The 18,349-nt window shown below is 41.2% G+C and overlaps 1 protein-coding gene across 5 annotated transcripts in view; it reads left to right on the top strand.

Moving 5' to 3' along the window:
- Nucleotides 1-18,349, top strand: part of lhfpl2a (LHFPL tetraspan subfamily member 2a) — a 35,688-nt gene that overhangs the window by 13,595 nt on the left and 3,744 nt on the right. For 4 of the 5 annotated variants that reach the window (XM_080304135.1, XM_026173159.2, XM_080304134.1 and 1 more), the window contains one exon: nt 14,375-15,208. In XM_080304135.1, the coding sequence (XP_080160261.1) occupies nt 14,791-15,208 (418 nt within the window). In that variant the 5' untranslated portion in view covers nt 14,375-14,790. Of the gene's footprint in view, nt 1-9,558; nt 9,651-14,374; nt 15,209-18,349 lie in introns of those variants that run through there. The other variant, XM_026173161.2, reaches the window with a different exon arrangement.

The following is an 18,349-nucleotide window of genomic DNA, read 5'->3' as shown; positions in this document are numbered from 1 at the left end:
TGCTCATGGACGTGGAAACTGCTGCGCCGGTACCAGTAGAATCCTCGTCTCTGTGCAGCCAGAGACCTACGCAAACCGACACCAATGCAAGGCTGTTAATCCAGCTGCATATTCAACAAATGTGATTCAGTGTATGACTTTCTTTTTTCTTCTTTGCTTCACCGCGAATCGTCTTGTGACCCCAGAGATTTATGAACCATGAACTTTGATTTAACTGAGGGCAGAAAAGCATCTTCAGCAGCTACACTCAGTCTTTTCATTGTCTGCCATGCTGACTCTTAAAATCTGTTTGATATATGTCTTTCTGGATGAAGTAAGGAAGTTGGGGGGTGTCCGGATGGAGAAGCGTGTTTTTCCAATATGGAGGAAAACAATGGAGTCGGAGATATTGTGCAGGAGACCACCTGTGAAGGTCATTTCAAAGTGGAAAGCCCCAACTAACACAATAAACAAAAAAGTGTTTGTCACTTTGCTCTTTAAATAGGGAGACTTTGTGTCAAGCACTCACTTCCTGTTATCTCATACTTGTTTTGACTGAACCTCATTTGTCTTCACGCTCTGTTTTAAACACATCCAGTTTAACTGAATCTGAAGTGTTCAGTCATAATTCAATCTGAAAGCTTTTATTTCCACTCATGTTTTTTTCAGTTAAATTTCATTTTAAAGAAGGATGTGTGAGGTTGTTATTCTTCCAGTATGAAGCATGATGGTTTTTATCCTCACGTCAGCTCCAATTTAGACCGATTTTTATCTATTGTGTCTGCGGGATGCAACAGTGGTACAATCTGACAAGAACAGGGTTTTTGCTTGGTATTCATAAGAAAAGCATGACTTTTCAACACTCATCTCTTTGTCCGCAAGTGAAAGCACCTACACATCTCACTTTCCTCCCCCAAAACCAGTCTGACAAAAGCAACACGCTTCTTCATTTCCCACCTCTTCTTTTTGTTCTCAGCATCTCCTCATTTGTCTCCGTCCCTCATCTACTCACCTCCTACACATGCTGTGTTTTCCCAAGGGCCTGAAAGTGGGGGATGATATGACTTGACACTTTTATTATCCCAAACTCAAGTGAGAGCGAGTCTGGTGCCAGCATTCCTTGGTAGTGCTTACTTTTGATTTTGAGCAGAGTATCAGGTTAAGTGCCCTCAGCAGCCATGGCTGTGTCCCCCAGGGGTGTTCGGATAAAGCAGGTAGAGCAGTCTCCGTTTGCAGGGGGAGTTTTTGTTACTCTGAGCTATAGTGGGAAACTCAGCTGGGAGTAGCAGGTCAGCACCACAGGGAAGTTAGGATTAAACTGCACTCATCCCGAGCACAAAACACAGTGAGAACAATGCTTTTGGCCCTTTCTAGAAGGAGGGACAAATGGCGTCGACCCAGCTTAGCACAGTGACTGATTTCCTGAGTCTGGGGGAGAAAATAGGATTTGAAGTGGAAGGACTTTTCCCCCCACCACGACCCCCTGCGTTTTTGGACCCCAGGGCAGTTTGCAGAGCTAAGGTGGGGCTAGAAATGGTTAAGCACAATGGAGACAGTGTTAGGCCTGAGGGGCCCAAACGCTGCAGCTCTCTTAACAGTGAGGAAACAGGAGTGCTGGTGACTCCTCAGGGCTCTCAAGTCCATCAGCAGCCAGAGGAAATAGGTGTGAAGAATGTGGCCCCTAATTTCTTAAAGTGGTATTTTCTCTTAGTGGAATATTTTCATTTTTTACTGCACCAACACTGAATCCCTGGAGTCTGGCCAGAACTCTTAAGTCAAGATCATGCTTTATTAATTTCAAATAGTACATCTAAGGTGTCTGTTTTTCTTCATTTCCTTCAATTTTCCAAAACATAACATAAAAAGTGTAATTAGTTTGCTTTGATTTCAATATCAACTTGCAAAATCTAAATAGTCACAGTGAAAAATGCAACAGCTTAACAGTTTTAACATTAAGTATAAGTTTTAAGCAGATACAGCACTATAAAAGTTTGTTTAAGGTCCCACTGAAATACAAGACTGAGTCGGTTACCATATAGCTATCAGTAAAGGATAACTTACAATCCTGGATATTTCCTCCAGATTTGCTATGTAACAGTTTTGAATTGAATCTAGCTGATTCTCAGCTGTATTACAGTTCATCTCCTCAGGTTATAGCAACACTGCTGAAGCCAAAAAAGGACTATTACAAGTACTAAATGTATTAGACATTACTCATTACTTGACAGAGAAAGTAATTTGTTACATTACTCATTACAATACTTTCTCATTACTCTGTTAAATGATTTTTTTTCTATCTTTCTGTCTATCTGCACAGATAATTAAGCTTTGTCAAGTAACAACATAACTTGAATTGAATTTAGTATAATAACTCATTACATTACTGATTTAGTGAATGTGATTACAGTAGCACTCCTGAGTAATGCTAGTAGCACAACAAAACATATGAGATGGCTAAGCTGGAAACCCTGGAGATGAAAAAGTGGTGCTGTTGTGGAAGTGCCAAAAACCACAGTTCATAGCCATTTGTGACTGACTCCAAAACTGAGTGAAACACTGTAGAAAACTGTGTTTAAAAAAAACGTAGGATGCCACATCTTGTCTGATTTTTGAAGCTAAGGACGGTCATGCCTGGTTAGTAGTTGGATAGGAGACTCCTCAGCCACTTATTCTCAGCTTCTTAACTGCTAAGATATAGCAATCTGGAGTCAGAGCCGAGCCAAGAAGAAAAAAAAACCTGTCTTCTGTGGCAGGCAGAGAGAATAATCTCTAACCCCTCCTCTTCTGTGGCGATCCGGTTGGCCACCCACTTTGACGCCAAGCTGTGATATGTCAGATGGTCGTTGTTTTCCTTCACCCTCTTAACCCTCATGGCGCTGGCTAACCGTACGCCGCTTGTGATATGGTCAATATGAGAAGATGAGAGATTGTTGACCTCTGGCTTCCTCCACAGAGGCGCAGCTGAAGAATGACTTTGTCCTAAACTGGATGTGGATCACAGTGTAATTCCCCTGCAGAAGACTTAGGTCTACCAGAATCACTCCTGCTCCACCTCAGCAGTGACACACAATCTGTCAAGATTACATAAACAGATGTTTCTGGGGCGAAATGGTGACCGCATGCACAGAGATCAAACAGAGGTGTGCATGTTTAGATCCAAATGTGAATGTGTGAACCGTTGGTATTTTATGATGTTCTTCGTGTTAAAAAAAAATTACTGTTGTTCTGTTCTGTGGGGGACGTGTTATAGCGCCACACCTCTCACAGGTGTGCCCCCTGCTGACCACTAGCTGTGGCTTCTGTAAACCGTACCACCATTATTCCTTTTCCCTCCTTGTTTCTTTCCCACACTCCCGCCTTACTTCCTCCCGAGCTCAGTGTTGTGATTCCCTCACCTCCAACACACATGTGTGTTTTTGCTCCAGCGGTACTCCCGAGAAAGTTGATAAAATAGCAAATATGCTGCAGAGATAACACTCCCACGCTAAGATGCGGGGAAGTAAAAGCACCGCTGACGAGAGCTGAATGGATAAAAACGAGCGGTGTGATCTCGCTGGGGAGATTTATCTGTCTCCTGACCTCAGCTGTCGCATTAGATAAATGGATCGCTGTCAAATGTGTGAATAAGACGCTGAGGTTGTGAGTGACGATGAGCCAGTGTCAGTGGAAACTTACATCATGTTTGGCATTGCGTAGCATGAAATGAGATGGCACAGGCTACACATACCCAAATATTGTGATCAAAGTGTATCTATAGCATAGAATAAAGTAGTACTAAGATCCTAATTTTAAAAAACAGATTGTGACGAACTCAGTCAGTATGCTGCTTGATATTTGCTGACCTGTTAAGAAAGTTAATGCCTGCTTGTTTTTTTAGCTAAAGAATCAGTATTCTTCAGCTGACACCGTACAGTCCTGCCCAGAATGTTATTTCAGTAGATGTGGACCTCGTCCCCTGTGTGTGCGTGTCGAACATCTGTCTCCATGTGCCTGCTGATGGGCCTCAAGCAGCCGTGGCCTTGAAGTGGCAGATGGTCATAGCGGCTCCCTCTGTGGGATTCAAACTCAGCTCAGGCTTCTCCGATTGCGCAGAAGCAAATGTACATCACTGCAGTCTCCCTACATACATTTGTCACCCCTGAGCTGCTTTTAGGCTGCACTGATGACCCTGAGGTGCTTTTTTTGGATAACTAAGGAAGGTTATAAAAACAGGGATAACATTTTCTTCCATGTGCTACCATCATGTGCAAGATGCTCTGTTTTTGTCTGGGTGTTTGTTTAGTGCTTTAGAGATTTTTGTCTAGCAAACTGCATCTGATTTCAGCACTCAGTAAGCTGTCCCCCCCCCCAAACTGGAAACTCCATAGGCTCTCATCAGAGCCAGATATTCCATCTGTCCATCCGTTGCCTCCAACTCTTTCCATATTTCTCTCCTAATGCCATCTCTTTCCACCGCAGTTCTTAAAAGCGAACTCGGGGCAGCCTCTTAAGGGTGGCTGGACGTTGGAGTGACATAACATGTGCAGGCAGAGCTCAGATTGAAAACATGTGGAGATAAAGCCTCAATGAGATATCTGTGGCATGTCTGGGAAGCACGCATTGACACGAGCCCAAATAAAGCATTTGGTTTCTCTACTATGAAATCAGTTCCTTCCTGACTCAAACTGGGGCTTGGGCACACCTGAGTATTCAGGTCACAAGTGCATGCACAGTCATGTTAATAAGTTGTTTGTTTTTTATCATTATTAATGCAAGTGTATAAAATCAGAACATGCTTCGGGTGGATAAACAATAGAGTTCTCTATAAGTACACCAGGCAGTAGTAGCTCTTTCAGGGACCACATTTAGCCATGACTCGCAAGATAGAAGAAACACCATTCAATCTGTCACAGTCAGCTGGGATATATAAAGCACTCCCAAACTTGGTTTCAAATCCAAAAGCTTGCAGATTTTTACACATTTATTTTGTTTATTGGGCTACTTGGGGTCAACAGAAGAAGCACTGACACGTTATAACACTACACAGCTGCTTCATGTTCAGTGTTGTGTTTCTGTCTCTGAATGGATGTAAGAAGAGTGTATATTTCTTTTTGCTCTTTGTTCACTTTCCACCAGCTCTAGAATGAAACATGTGGCTCTAAATGCTTCATTAGCTACTATTATTCACTTTGTGAGTCCAAGCAGACAGAACACATTTGGATTTGAGACTTTTCTCATAGCTAGTGTGAGTTAAAACTGTAAAGTGATGAGATGTCCCGGCCCATCAGATTTTACTTATTTTCTTATCTTTCTTATCTTCCATGTTTCAGAGTTAGTTTTTTTGTCTTTTGGTTACTTTGTTACTTTGAAGTTCACTTTTCCCATGTACCTTGTGATTTTCTGTGTTTGCTTGTTTCCTCCTGTGTCACATTTGCTCCCATGTCTAATTGCCAGTCATCTGTGGATGTATTCCTGTCTCATTATTAACTCACTGAACTTTACATTTCCTGGATGAGCCCAACAAAGACTTGACATTTGTTGTTCCGTCCTGCATTGATATTCCATTTGGAGAACCAAAACAATAACCTGCAAGCCTGAAAAAGGCTGTCAACCTCCTTTTAAAAGGAATAAGGGCTCAGGTGATAGCTTTTTGTGCATGTGTAACTATATACATCATGAATCCATATATATGTAAATGTTTTTAAGTTTTTATGAAGAATTAGGGCTGTTTAGACACATTCATTTCTAATTTTAATGATTATTACAATTTAAATATATGTCATTTTTTTTCTGTTGATCAAAACAAATGTATTTAAATACTTTTTATATTTATTGTGGGAGGCTAATGAGAGCATTTTTTGTAATTGGGCGAAAAAATTCTTGTTTAGGTTTTCCCAAAAAAAACAGACAATCTGGCTCCACTGTCCGTTGGATTTCTTTTATCAGTCGCCACCCCACTTTTTATTCTCTTCCTTTAAGTCTTCATGATTCCACAGACAAAAGTCTGTCGAGGAAAGATGAATGACTAGCAGCTCAAAGCAAGACACCTTATGTTCTATTTGGATCTGTATGAATGATGTTTTAGCCTGGCAGGCGTCTGGTGTGTACATGTAGATGGTTACTCCCTGCTGATCCACTGGTCTTTGATGTGAGCGTCTGTGCTTTGTCAGAGCTCCTGAGGCTGCCAGGAGAAATCTCTGAGATGTTGGTAGCTTTCTCTTTGTCTGTGAGAATCAATTGAAGTCTCTGGGTGTTCTGAGTTTGTATCTCTACATAACAAATATCGTATCTGAGAACTAGGCCCACTCACAGTCAGGATAATGAGTAAAAATATTAACTGAAAGTGGAACTGATTGGTGTCTTTTCGGAGGACTTTTCGCCCCAACATCTTGAAACAGCGATTATCTGGATAAAAGCTTAAGCAACAGCCAGTGTGCAGTGACTCTGTGTGCAGTACATGGAGGTCTGATAACAAAACCAAACCACAGGAGAAAGAAGTAAATTGAACAGTGTGTCTTTTCTGATGTAAACCGCCAACCTAAGTGTATCCAGCTAGTTCTACTACATTAGTATTCGAAGCAGTAAATGGCAAGAAGCACATAACCGATTAATATTAGTTAAAATAATTAAAGATTATAAAAATAATATAATAATAAATAGCACATATAATGATTATTATTATTAAGTAATTTCTGCTTAAGATTCTTGAACCATCTATATTGTGATTACACTGCCCCTTAAATTTGTTTTTCATTTATGTACCTGTGCATATTTTGTGACATAAAACACCTAAGTATTGAGTAAAATGAGGAGTACCATAGTATCTGACCTTTGACCTGGGGGTGGAGCAATCCTTTCTAGTGCCAAATCTGGATGTGGCACAGTGCTAGCTACTGCTAAGACTAATAACATTTTTTATGTATGTTTGAATTGAAATGAGTATATTTAAGAAAATATGTGCATGTGCAAGAATATCTGAAGAATTACTTTTAGTTGATTAGAGACAGACTCTGATTTCCGAATCAGAATCTGTTTTATATTTTAGGGGTTTCTCCACTCCAAAACACCTGGTTCAAATGATCAGTCAGGCAGTTGCAGCCCAGCAGGACATTTGAAGGAGGTATGTTGGAGCAGGGATTGAGATCACTTTTTGAGAGCATTGATTGATGTGATTTGTAAGCAATCAAATCATGCACTAAAATGATAATGTACAAAGCTGCAGGAAATGAGCACAAGCAGCTTTCATAGGAGGATAAAATTTGATTGGACGGTTAGGGTAATAAGTACACTCCCTCGGTGAGGACAGCGAACTGGATGAGAGTGACAGCGAGTACAAGAGGGTCCCAGAATCAGGTCTGAGGTACAGTTAGGAGATCAGGGGTCAAACTCCCAAAAGAAAAGGGTGATTTTTTTTTTTCTCTGAAAAACAAAAATGCACGCTGTGTAGTTTTCTTTTCTTCATTGTTGTAGTTTTTTGTATTATTTTTATTCATTTATAGATTCTAACAATTACTGCTTACTATAGTAGTAGCTAGTAGTTAGTTAGCTAGTAGTTACAGTGTTACATTTAACTTTAGTCTTGTCTTTACTTTTGTCTTGTAATAAAGAAAACTGTAAATTACTTTTTAATATAAAGAATAATGAAAGCTTATATTAAACAAACAAGGTTAACCTGTTAATTAGCTAGCTACAGCTTTTCACTTCTGCTGGATGCTGCGATCACACTGTTGGACGGATATGAGTGCTCTGGTTTCTAAAATCATTTGACATAAAGCGCCACTGTATCAAGAAATAATAAGAATTTTGAATTGTATCACTGCTATTACAGAAAACTGTATGTTCACAGTATAAAAAAAATTAAAAAGCCTGGAGCCTTCGTAGCTGTTTTGTTGAGTGTGACTGGGTTGAATTAAAATGGCTCATTTAACTTCTTCCCATACAACTCTACCGTAGGAGGAGGATGAGTCACCAGGGTTTATTAGAAAATAGGTTGAAGTTTTATTAGGTCTAGCATGTATACATCTGCATTCACAGGCTGCATTTTTGAACTGTTCTGGCCTGACTTTAATTGAAAGTGATAAGAAAGGCCTCTTCCTCATGCTTTGCAGGTTGCATTCAAGTGTCTAACTGACCTATTGGCTTCTCTTCCTGTTTGCCTCCTGCCCCATTTTATTATTTTTTTGTCTTCATATGGATCTCATTTGCGAGTGAACACAAATGTCAGAGAAACACTGTGGCTGAGTGCACTGTTGGCTGAATGCACACAGTGCTGCTGTAAGCAATCCCAGGGCACTTTTCTCCCATCAGCCAGAAAGGTTAATCCATTAGTCAGACATCAAACCATCTGCTCAATCAGTCAGTTAACAAGCATCGAGGCAGCTATCTTTTACAGCAGTCTGATGTAACAGGATCTGTGTGTGTCATCGTTCATGGACCCCTTTTTAATAGAAACAAGCCTGATTACAATTTTTGAGTTTTACAAACTAAATAGCAAAACCTATTTATATTCAGTGTGCCATTTTATACATTAGTGAACAAATCCTGCACTTCAAAGGTTACGTATATATAAGCTATATAAGTAATTGTTTTCTTTAGGTATACTTGCATACATACTTATTCCTTCCCTCTCACCCAGCATATGCTACAATCTCCCAGCTGTTCTAGGGGGGATACTGAAACATTCCGAAATCAGCCAATAGACGTAATCTCTTCCTGGGTCTGCTGTGGGATATCTTCTCAGCTGGATGTACCCCAAGCACCTCACCTGTGACAGACACCCAAACCATTCCAGCTGTGCTCCCACCAAATAATCAAGCTCCATATCTATACGACTGAGCTCAGCTGTCAGTTCCTTGCTCCATTCATCCTTGACTCATATGTAATGAGCTTCTCCACCTGAGGCAGCCACTCGTCCCCACACAGGAGCAGGCAATCCATCCTTTTCCTGCTGAGAACCATCATTTCAGACTTGGAGATGCTTATTTGCATCCCAGCTGTTTTGCACTTTGTGGCAAGTGGTCAATCAGGTCAGCATGACCACCCACATTCAGTCCCAAGCCCAGCGAGCTTGGCACTGCAGCTAACTCCACCTAGAATTTCTATCCATAAATGTTCCCAACACATCCAGTAAAAATGGATGCAACCAAAATATGTAATTTACAAACCAAATTATAGAAATGCCATATTGTAGTTTATTATTAGCATGGATAAATAAGTGTTAAACCAGTCTATTTTGAAGTGATGCTCACACAGCTGTATGTTACCCAAATGTTTAAAGTTATATATTTCAGATTTAAGAAATTGAAAATGCAAATCTTATTGAAGCTGATAGTGAAATGTTGGGCTTGGATGATTGAGAAGGTGCAGTGAGCCATGAAAACAGAGCGAGAAGGTGAGAGAAACTGAAACCAAGAGAGAAAGAGGAGAGAAACCCTGGGCAGCTCCACATCTTGTTATTTTAACCCAGATTCAGCACTGAAATATGGCCACCATGTGGACCCTTTCAGAAAGTTTGGATCTGCTGTCAGTCTAGCCAATCAGAGCAGATGCATTGGTCCAAGAGGAGGGACGGTGGGAGGGTCCTGGAGTCTCGAGCGTGAGGGAGGTTATTAAAGTGTGTGAGCAGAGGAGAGCAGGGGCACAGAGGCCGCATTTACAGGAGAGCTGGACTATCCACAAGCCAATGGAGACAGGTTGGACTATTGTCTCATTTCTCTTAATTTTCCTGATTTCATTTCCTGTTTAAACAACTGGGTTGACTCCTGGGGTAAACTAAATCTAAAGAACTGCCTTGCTGATGCAGTAAAATAGCATACCTTGGTCTTAATCACAGACTATTTATAGTGTTTCGGAGCTCCGGGATTCTGAGCAGATGTGCAGAAGTGGTGAGAAACAAACTCCTTTGTTAGTGACAGAAACTGTAATTTTCCTTAAATAAACAAAGGAAAGTCTTGAAATACAAAGAAAGACAGATGCTGTGCTTTCATTGCAACTTATTTACAGAGTTGACGTTGACCCAAATATTATATTTGTAAGACTGCTTGTCATCTTTTCACCATGTGGTTTATCTTGAATGGTTATTAGTTATTTAAGACCAATCACAGCCTGCATTCCCCCTCTGTAGCTGCGGGGGCTTCTCATTCAAACAGATCCTCACAGATAAAATCAGCACACGAGAGGTGTGGCTGGGAATGCAGGGAACCCAAAAAATAAACAGGATTTGTGATTTGTCACTATGGTGGCATTACCAGAATGACACCAGAGGGTTATAAGTGCTTTGTATTAATTGTATCTGATCTTTTTGGCTCTTTCTTAATGAATAAACTCTTTAAATTTCTTTAGGCAGGTTGAAGCAGTGGTGGGATGGGATTTTAGTTGCAACAAGTCCATACAGTAGATATGTAGATTGCTTCCTGTCAGGGGCAGTGTGGAAAGGCGTTTCCTTCTGTTTTGCTGTTGTGATTAGGGAAAAGCTGAATGGATGCTCTCAGCAGGAGCCGTAGTGTTAAGCTTTTCAGGCCTTTAAACAGCTTAGTTTTTTGGTTTACAATGAATGTCTCAACAACTACTGGGTAGATGGAGTTGTTTTCAGAGCCATTCATGACCCCATGACTTAGGTGAACATCTAAATTTTGCTTAAGTCCCATTATGAGTGGAATTATAATCTTGCCATGAAATTGGTGTCCACGAAATCCAGAGGATAAAAGTACTCCACAGAGTCAGCTAAACGTAATTGTAGTGGGAGACTGTTTCAAAGGGTTGGAAAGGAAGCCACACTGCTAAAGCTCAGTCCACACCTAGTCTTCAGGCTTGTACGTAGAATGACCAGCAGATTCTGAGATTCTCATAGAAAACTATGAGTAGCAGTGTGTTTGATATAAAGATGGACTAAATAGTTTAGTTCTTTGTAATGTGAACGTATTAATAGTCTGGCCGCAGCTTTCTGTATCGTTTGGATGCATGAGAGATCAATTGTTCAAGTTAGTAATCGTAATTGTGATGAATATGTTCCTCTAGTTCCACCAAAGATCAATTTAGAAATGTTCCTTAAATGAGAAAAACAGGAACAAGAAAGGTTTTTACATGAGAGTCAAACCCAGAGAGGAATCAGATATTTCTCCAAGTTTTCAAACAAAGGATTTACTGGTTAAACAAAATGAAGTTTTGTTGGTGTCTAAAACGAAGTAATTGATAGAGAGCCAATCATTAATCCTGGGTAAATGCTGGACTAGAGTGGACAACGTATCCAACTGGTGAGGCGTAAAAGACATACACAGCTGAATGTCATCAGCATAGAAAAGATAAGAAAAGACTGAATGATGCGAGCTGAAGGGAAGAAATGTAGAAATAAAATAGTATTGGTATTAATGGTTTCAAGAGGATGATGCTCAGTGACTTAAACAATCCATTAATCTTTTCTTCTAGCTACACCATGAGTTTTTTTGAGTTTTTTAGTGAAGTGTCTCCATAGCTTTGAGATTAAATGCTATGGAATTTAGTAGACATAATCAAGTTAAAATTTGGTTTGCGTCCAAGTGTAGTTTGGTCTAAATGTCATATGCAAGTATGCTAATGTGATTGTGTGTAGATTTGAAGGGCATTGGCATCGGCATCAGGAGCATTTTAGCATTAGCTTAGGAGTGTACCCTAAGCTAATGCAGCTGAGGCGTGTTCCTCTTTATTTGTTCATTTGTTTCAACAAGCACAATATTTAATGGCTGCAGGACAACTGAGATGAAACTCTGGAGAAGTTCCTTTTCTTTCTAACAGCTGGTTACTTGCTCACACTTTATGGGAGTATGTGTCAGATGCAGGGAGTCTTGTAGATGGGGATTAGTGTTGGGTGTCACTATCGTGGCGGGTGCAGTCTGAGGGCTGTTAACTCTTTTGTGTATGTAAACTGATCCTCAAATAATCCTCTATCTCCTGCCTGGTTACTCTGGGAGTATAAAAGACATCATAAATCCACCTCAAGCCTCACATTTATGGACTACCATGCTCCACTCTAGCTTGGGAAACCTGCGTTCTTCATACCTGTTCAAATCTGTCTGTCTGGGAACAGGAAGCAGACGTCTGGGTATATATTGTCACAAATACCAGGTGCATTAATTGAACCAGACTTGTTTAAGTACCCAAATTCAAAGAAACTTCACAGACATAGAAACCTGCTAGTTGCCTTTGTGCATCTGAGAGGCATGTGGTGCAGACACACTATGGCTGAGCAAGGTCAAAGTTTAAGGCTCAAGGTCTTCAAATATTTTCCAGCTGGTTTAGATTTTTATTTTTATTTTTATTTTTTGGCTCCAGTGTGTTTTCAACAATATTTCTGTCAGGGAAGAAATAGTCTTTGCAACTAGCTAGGAAATGTTTGACTAAATACTTTAGAGTCAAATATTAAATCTTAAATCTTTATGTCAGACATTATTCAAAACACCCCTGAGACATCATCAGTTTAAGGCCTGGGAAGAGTTCTTCAAAAAAGTGAACTGTATAAGTGTGCATATGTTCTCGCAATTGTTCACGGTGAAGCAACGAAAATGCTTGTGATTCATAAAACTAACTCTGGTCCAACTCCACTGAAGCAGCTCTCTGTGCCTGTTCTTATGATCTCATCTGCTTTACACAGTCCAAACATATTGTACGTCAGCTCACACACATACACAAGGACCACAGATCTGGCTCATTTTCTCCACTGGAAAAGACAGGGGGGTTGAGGAAGGCGAACCGCTGTTGATATCTCAACAGGGTGACAAAGATCAAAGTTTGTGATGTGCTCTTACACACACACACACACACACACACACCCACACACACACACACACACACACATACTGAGTGTTACACAACGGGATGTAACCACAAGGGGACGAACGTCTGTCGTGACCCTCTCTGTAAGGGCACTCCAAGGGCTGGGCAATGGAAACCTCACAGTGCGGGCGGCACACGTGTCAACAGTGGCCCCCGGCTCCCTTTGCTGCTCTGCCAAACATTGGTTGGAGAATGACTAACAGACTCCCCAGAGGCAGCAGGGAAACCATGGCACAAAAAACCCTCAAAGAAAAGAAACAACTCTCAGCTTTAACCTAGAGCTGTATTTAGAACATGAGCACAAATACTTAAAAGCTCCTATATAAGCTCCTTTTAATCTTTTCTGGCGTTCCTGCTTACATTTGTTAGACAAAAACTCTCTGTAGGTTATCTACAGGTTGACATTTTATCCATCTAGTCTTGAGACAGCCTTGGGTAGGGAAACCATTTTTTTCTGTGTAGTAAAATGAATGATATCTCTCACCCGAAAAGGGTTTTATTGCAGTGTAATTATGATATGTAAAAGGTTTGCAATAAAATAAAACTTGGCGATAGCAGGAAGGAAGAACTTCTTTTTAACAGGAAGTTTACAGCTCAATTAAAAACGCTTTTGGAAATTGATAAATGGAGAATTCAATAGGAAAATTCAACTATTATTGCTAGAGGAAGAACAATCAGATGAATCCACTTAGTAGTAAGACCACATTATAAAGAATGACTATGAGTCTTGAATTCAAAATTATGAAGTATATATAAGATTTTTCAAGAGAACATATGCCATTTATAATAATCTATTAATGTGCATTAAACTAGTTCAAATTAGTTATAGCTTGTGATAAAGTATAGAGGGTTTCAAATGGAAACACCCATGCATGAGGTTTGGAGCTTGAGTAGCAGTGTATATTTCATCCGTGTGCTGTGCCAGATGTGCATTTGAGACCACCTGCTGCTTCCTGTTTGTATCATCTTTGACTCTGCAGAATTGCTGCCACTGAGGTTATCAGTGGTTGTGTGACAGCCGGACGGCCGTTACGCTATCAGCCATTGACTGACCCCAGGTCAGCTGTGTGGGCTGCTTGATGAGAGGCCTCAGGCTTGTTTTTCTCTTCGTCTGCATCCGCTCCTCATTCCTCTTTTTTCCAAGTCTATTTTAACCTTTCCCCTCTTCCCCCACAGCACACACACATATGCACAAACGAGCACAGGCATAGATAGAAATGTTCTGTTTTTCAACACTTTAAAATTTTGCTGCCTCAATCACAAAACTTTACAGGGAGTGCAGAGCCTGATCTGTGGCCTGATCACAAATCATTCAACATAAACACAGCGAATGAGGCCCACTTCAAACGAGCATGTCTCTTCACAACTCATTAGACTCCCCTCTTAAAGATCTACACCAGGAGCCTCCCTGCCTCTTTTCTCTGTTCCTTCTGCACACTCTTTTCATCCTCCACACTCCTGCTTTTGTAAAATATGATGGGAAACCGGGAGGCGTAACTCTGACCTGCACTTCCTCAAGCACAGCAGAAATGACTGATCATCTTCGAGCCTTTATATGTGCAATTAAAGCACTAACCCTGTTCTTGTCCCTCCCTGTTTTATCTTTTAGGTGTGTTTGATGTGACGCCAGCGGGCTGGCTCAGGGAACACAACTTCAATACAATGTAGACACCAAAAACCAAGCACAATAAGAGTCTGAAGACCGCACCGACAGGAGGGTGAGCTCAAGGAGGAGGAACCTGCTGTACTGAGACAACACCAGGTTAAGATAAGGAGTGAGAGAAGTGGAGAGAAAAACAGAGAAGGAGCAGGCTGTGAATCATTGACGTGAACCTTTTGTGTACAGCGGTGTCACCTTCTTCTTCCTCTGAAGGGTTTTCACTCGCTCTCACGTCTTCGCTGCAGAACGATCACAACCTTTGCTCTCTGTCTTTTGAGGACTTTCTATCCACAATCCAGCGTTTCATCTCTCAGCAAGTAAAGGTCTTAAATCGCAACAGAGGGAGCCATCCAGCCACCGTCAGCATGTGCCATGTTATTGTCACCTGTCGCTCCATGCTGTGGACTCTGCTGAGTATTGTTGCCGCGTTCGGAGAGCTCATCGCCTTCATGAGCACCGACTGGCTCGTTGGATTCCCCCGTGCATCCGATGCAGTTTTCGGCCCCCATGGGGCCACCACAGCCGGAGAGGCTTACAGGCCCACTTTAGGCATCTATGGTCGCTGTATAAAACTGCCTCAACTGCGGGGAATACTGTGTGGACCGTACGCAGTCCACTTTGGAGAGATTGCCAGCGGGTTCTGGCAGGCTACTTCTATCTTCCTGGCTGCAGGGATCCTGTTGCTGTGTGCCGTGGCATTCATTTCCGTCTTCACCATGTGCTTTCAAAGCATCATGAAGAAGAGCATCTTTAATGTGTGCGGACTGCTGCAGGGAATTGCAGGTGAGATTCTCACACAATTTATATAAAACAGTTTTGATATTTAACACGACTTTGAAAGGTTTGGCGCCCATACTGGTTTTTGGTCAGATGCTCAAATTTGTCTGATGGATGGAGAGCTTTAGAAAAGCACACGCCTTTATGGGCAGTAGCTTTCCGAAAGTAACAATCTGACATCCACACTTTGGCAATGATTGACCAGATCTGGAGGTGAGAAAGTAAACGAGGTCTTAAACTGCCTTACTTTTCACATCAGTGATACAAAGAACATATAAGCCGTATTTAACAAATATTTGTCTGCTTTCTGTAATGCCTGGCTTTCAGTTTACCTTCAAAACACTGTGACTGAACGACTTTAATCTTCCTCGTGCTTGTTTTTCTCGTACCTAATGAGGAGTCAGTTTAGACTGAGGACATGGAGTTGAGAAATACGTGTTCAAGTTTTGTAATCTGAAAGAAAGTTTGTTCATCTGAACCGTATTGTTTCTGTTCATTCCTGCGGCGTCCACCGTTCATCAAGGTAAATGAAACGCTGTGCTCTCAGTTAAACACATTCATTATGAGCACCACAACTCCCACTGCTGGAATTATGTGTTTTATTCTTGTGGAGCCCTCAGTGAGTCTTAACCCAAGCAGAAGTTTAAAGGGCATGGTGACTCTTTGTCATCAACTGGAGCAACTACCGCCCAAATATTTATTCTTCACGCAGTCAGCTGGAGCTTTCTGACACTCCTCTGGTCTCCAAAGGGGTCGAGTACGCATGCGTATCTCTTTATGTGTGACGGCCGTACATTCTGTGTCTGTGCCTGTGCACATGAGGTCAGATCCCGGGCCACTTTGACTCACTGTGGTGAATTATGGAAGGGAGGAGGCCATGAGATCATGCTCGCTGAACCTCATCTTTTTTTCACAGAGTGTAGCCTTCAGCTCTCCGGTGATTATGGCTGTCCTCCCCCACAGTTGTTTATTTGTGGGAGGCCCAAACAGAAACGGTGGGTGTGTAGACAAGGATAAGCCAAGCTGTACCCTCAGATCTATGCAGGCCTGCTGACCTGAAAGAGCAAAATCCATTCAGCCAGTGGGTGGCTCCTTTGAATGCATTTCTTTTCATTAAGATTAAGTTGCTCAATGTTTATTTAGGACAAAACATTCATTTACCAATGCCTCTATTCAGCGGCATAACCTTAACTCAGTGAGTTAATGTATAGGAGACAGATGACTCTTTGTCAGCTATCTTAAATTTATTATGCTGCTGATACTGAGGAACTAAACATAGATTTCTCTGGCTATTATAGGCCATATTGAACAAGCAGAAATCCTTCAAAACACTATTTGTAATGCCAGTCATTCTTTCTTTAGCTTTCTACATATGAGGAGGTGGCGGTGTGGCAGAACTACTTGGTTTTATAATATACATAAAAGTCAGTCCTATACTATTTTCAGCTTGAAAATAAATGAACATTTCAAAGTCATCTTGAAAGCCTACAGAAATTAAAAAACAAAACAGAACTCCCTACTCCCAAGTACCTATTTGACCCATCACTAAGTCATACAGTGACTTGATCAGTTTAAATGAGTTTACCAATAAAATTTGTTGCAATTTGAAGTGATCGGGTGACAAGTAAGTTTGCTTCCTATTTTGGTAAAACAGCATTTGCGAGCAGGATTCAGGATTTAGCATTAAAGATTGTTTCCTGAGATCCTTGCATGTTGCTTTCCAGCTGATGTTCAGTTCAAACAGTTTTCAGTAACAGATTGAGGTTAGAGTAAATGCAAAATGAATGTCTGTTTCCATCCGCTGCCATTATGAGAAAGCCACATGTGTTTATAACTAGACTAGTTGTTGCAAGGAAACTCCAACTAAAGAGCCACTTTGGAAGTCAACAAGGAAGTGGTAATTAATAGACTCAAAAGAATTTTGGTGGGGTACACATTTAAGTAAGCAGTTGAACATTTGCTAAGCCGTACAGCGTCTCAGACTTCTTCTTTGGACATGTTCATATTCACTTCAGAATAAGTTGGTCATATATCATTCGAACTTAGTTGCAATTTTTTTTTAAAGTAGATAATAGCCTAATAGCCACCAAAGTAATGACAAGAAGTTTTTGGGTGCAGCGCTGTAAACCTGTTTGTGGCCAATTTCACGCTAGCAACTGCCAGGAAACACTCACCAGCTTATCAGGGCATACACATTTTTACCTAGGGAATGCTAGTTACCAGGGAGTCGCTCAATTTGTTCCCCATAACACACATTACTGACTAGCATGGTAAACTACAGTTTACACTGAGAAGTATATTAATGATTGGATTGAATCCATTCATTTTACCTCTGTTTATGTTCCAAAGAGTGATGAAAAACAAACCATCCTCCACACTGAGCCCAGATTGACAGTCATATGTCAGGTGATCTATAAAAGTGGATTCATGGCCCCACAAAGCACAGTGTTACATAACCGTAAAGTCCTCTATTTACATATTAAGTCATTGGATTGCGGGAGACATGGTTGAGATAAAGAAAAGGGGAGAAATGCACCCCTGAGTTTCCTCTTTGTTGAGAGGATGAGGATGTGAAAGAGGAAAGGGGGCAAGGAAAGCATCAAACAGTTGAGGAGGCGGGAGAGTTTCTTTTGTGCTTCCGAAGCACTGTTTTCAGCCACAGGATGAGAAAGGAGATGGTCAACTGCATCGGTATCTTAACAGTGTCACTACTTCCTACATTAGTCAGCCATTGTGCTCTACAGCCTTCTACTCCACTTTTCACGAGGCCAGTGAATGATATCACAATCACTTGATATCCATCACCAAGGCTACCACACCGACTTTTCTACTATCATTATTTCCACAATGCGTGCCGACCCTCCGGTAATGAGAAAACTGGAGCCAGACGGCAGATGTTTGGGGAAATGATTGACCTCAGATAGGAAGATTGCGACTCTCTTGCCAGAGACGGTCACGTCATTTCACTGGAGTGACTCCCAAACCTATTAACCTCGTCTTCACATTCGTTGATGTCACTTGGACTTTGTACTTCAGTCTCTGCAGTCTTTTTTATACGACGCCTTTCTGATGGCCGCAGTGTCCCAGATGCAATTTAAACAGACAAATAGTTTAAGCTCAGATGGTTTTGAGATTTCAGGAGAAGTT

Source organism: Astatotilapia calliptera, chromosome 7, assembly GCF_964374335.1.
Source record: "Astatotilapia calliptera chromosome 7, fAstCal68.1, whole genome shotgun sequence".
Classification (NCBI taxonomy): domain Eukaryota; kingdom Metazoa; phylum Chordata; class Actinopteri; order Cichliformes; family Cichlidae; genus Astatotilapia; species Astatotilapia calliptera.
This window is presented reverse-complemented; position numbering and strand designations above follow the sequence as displayed.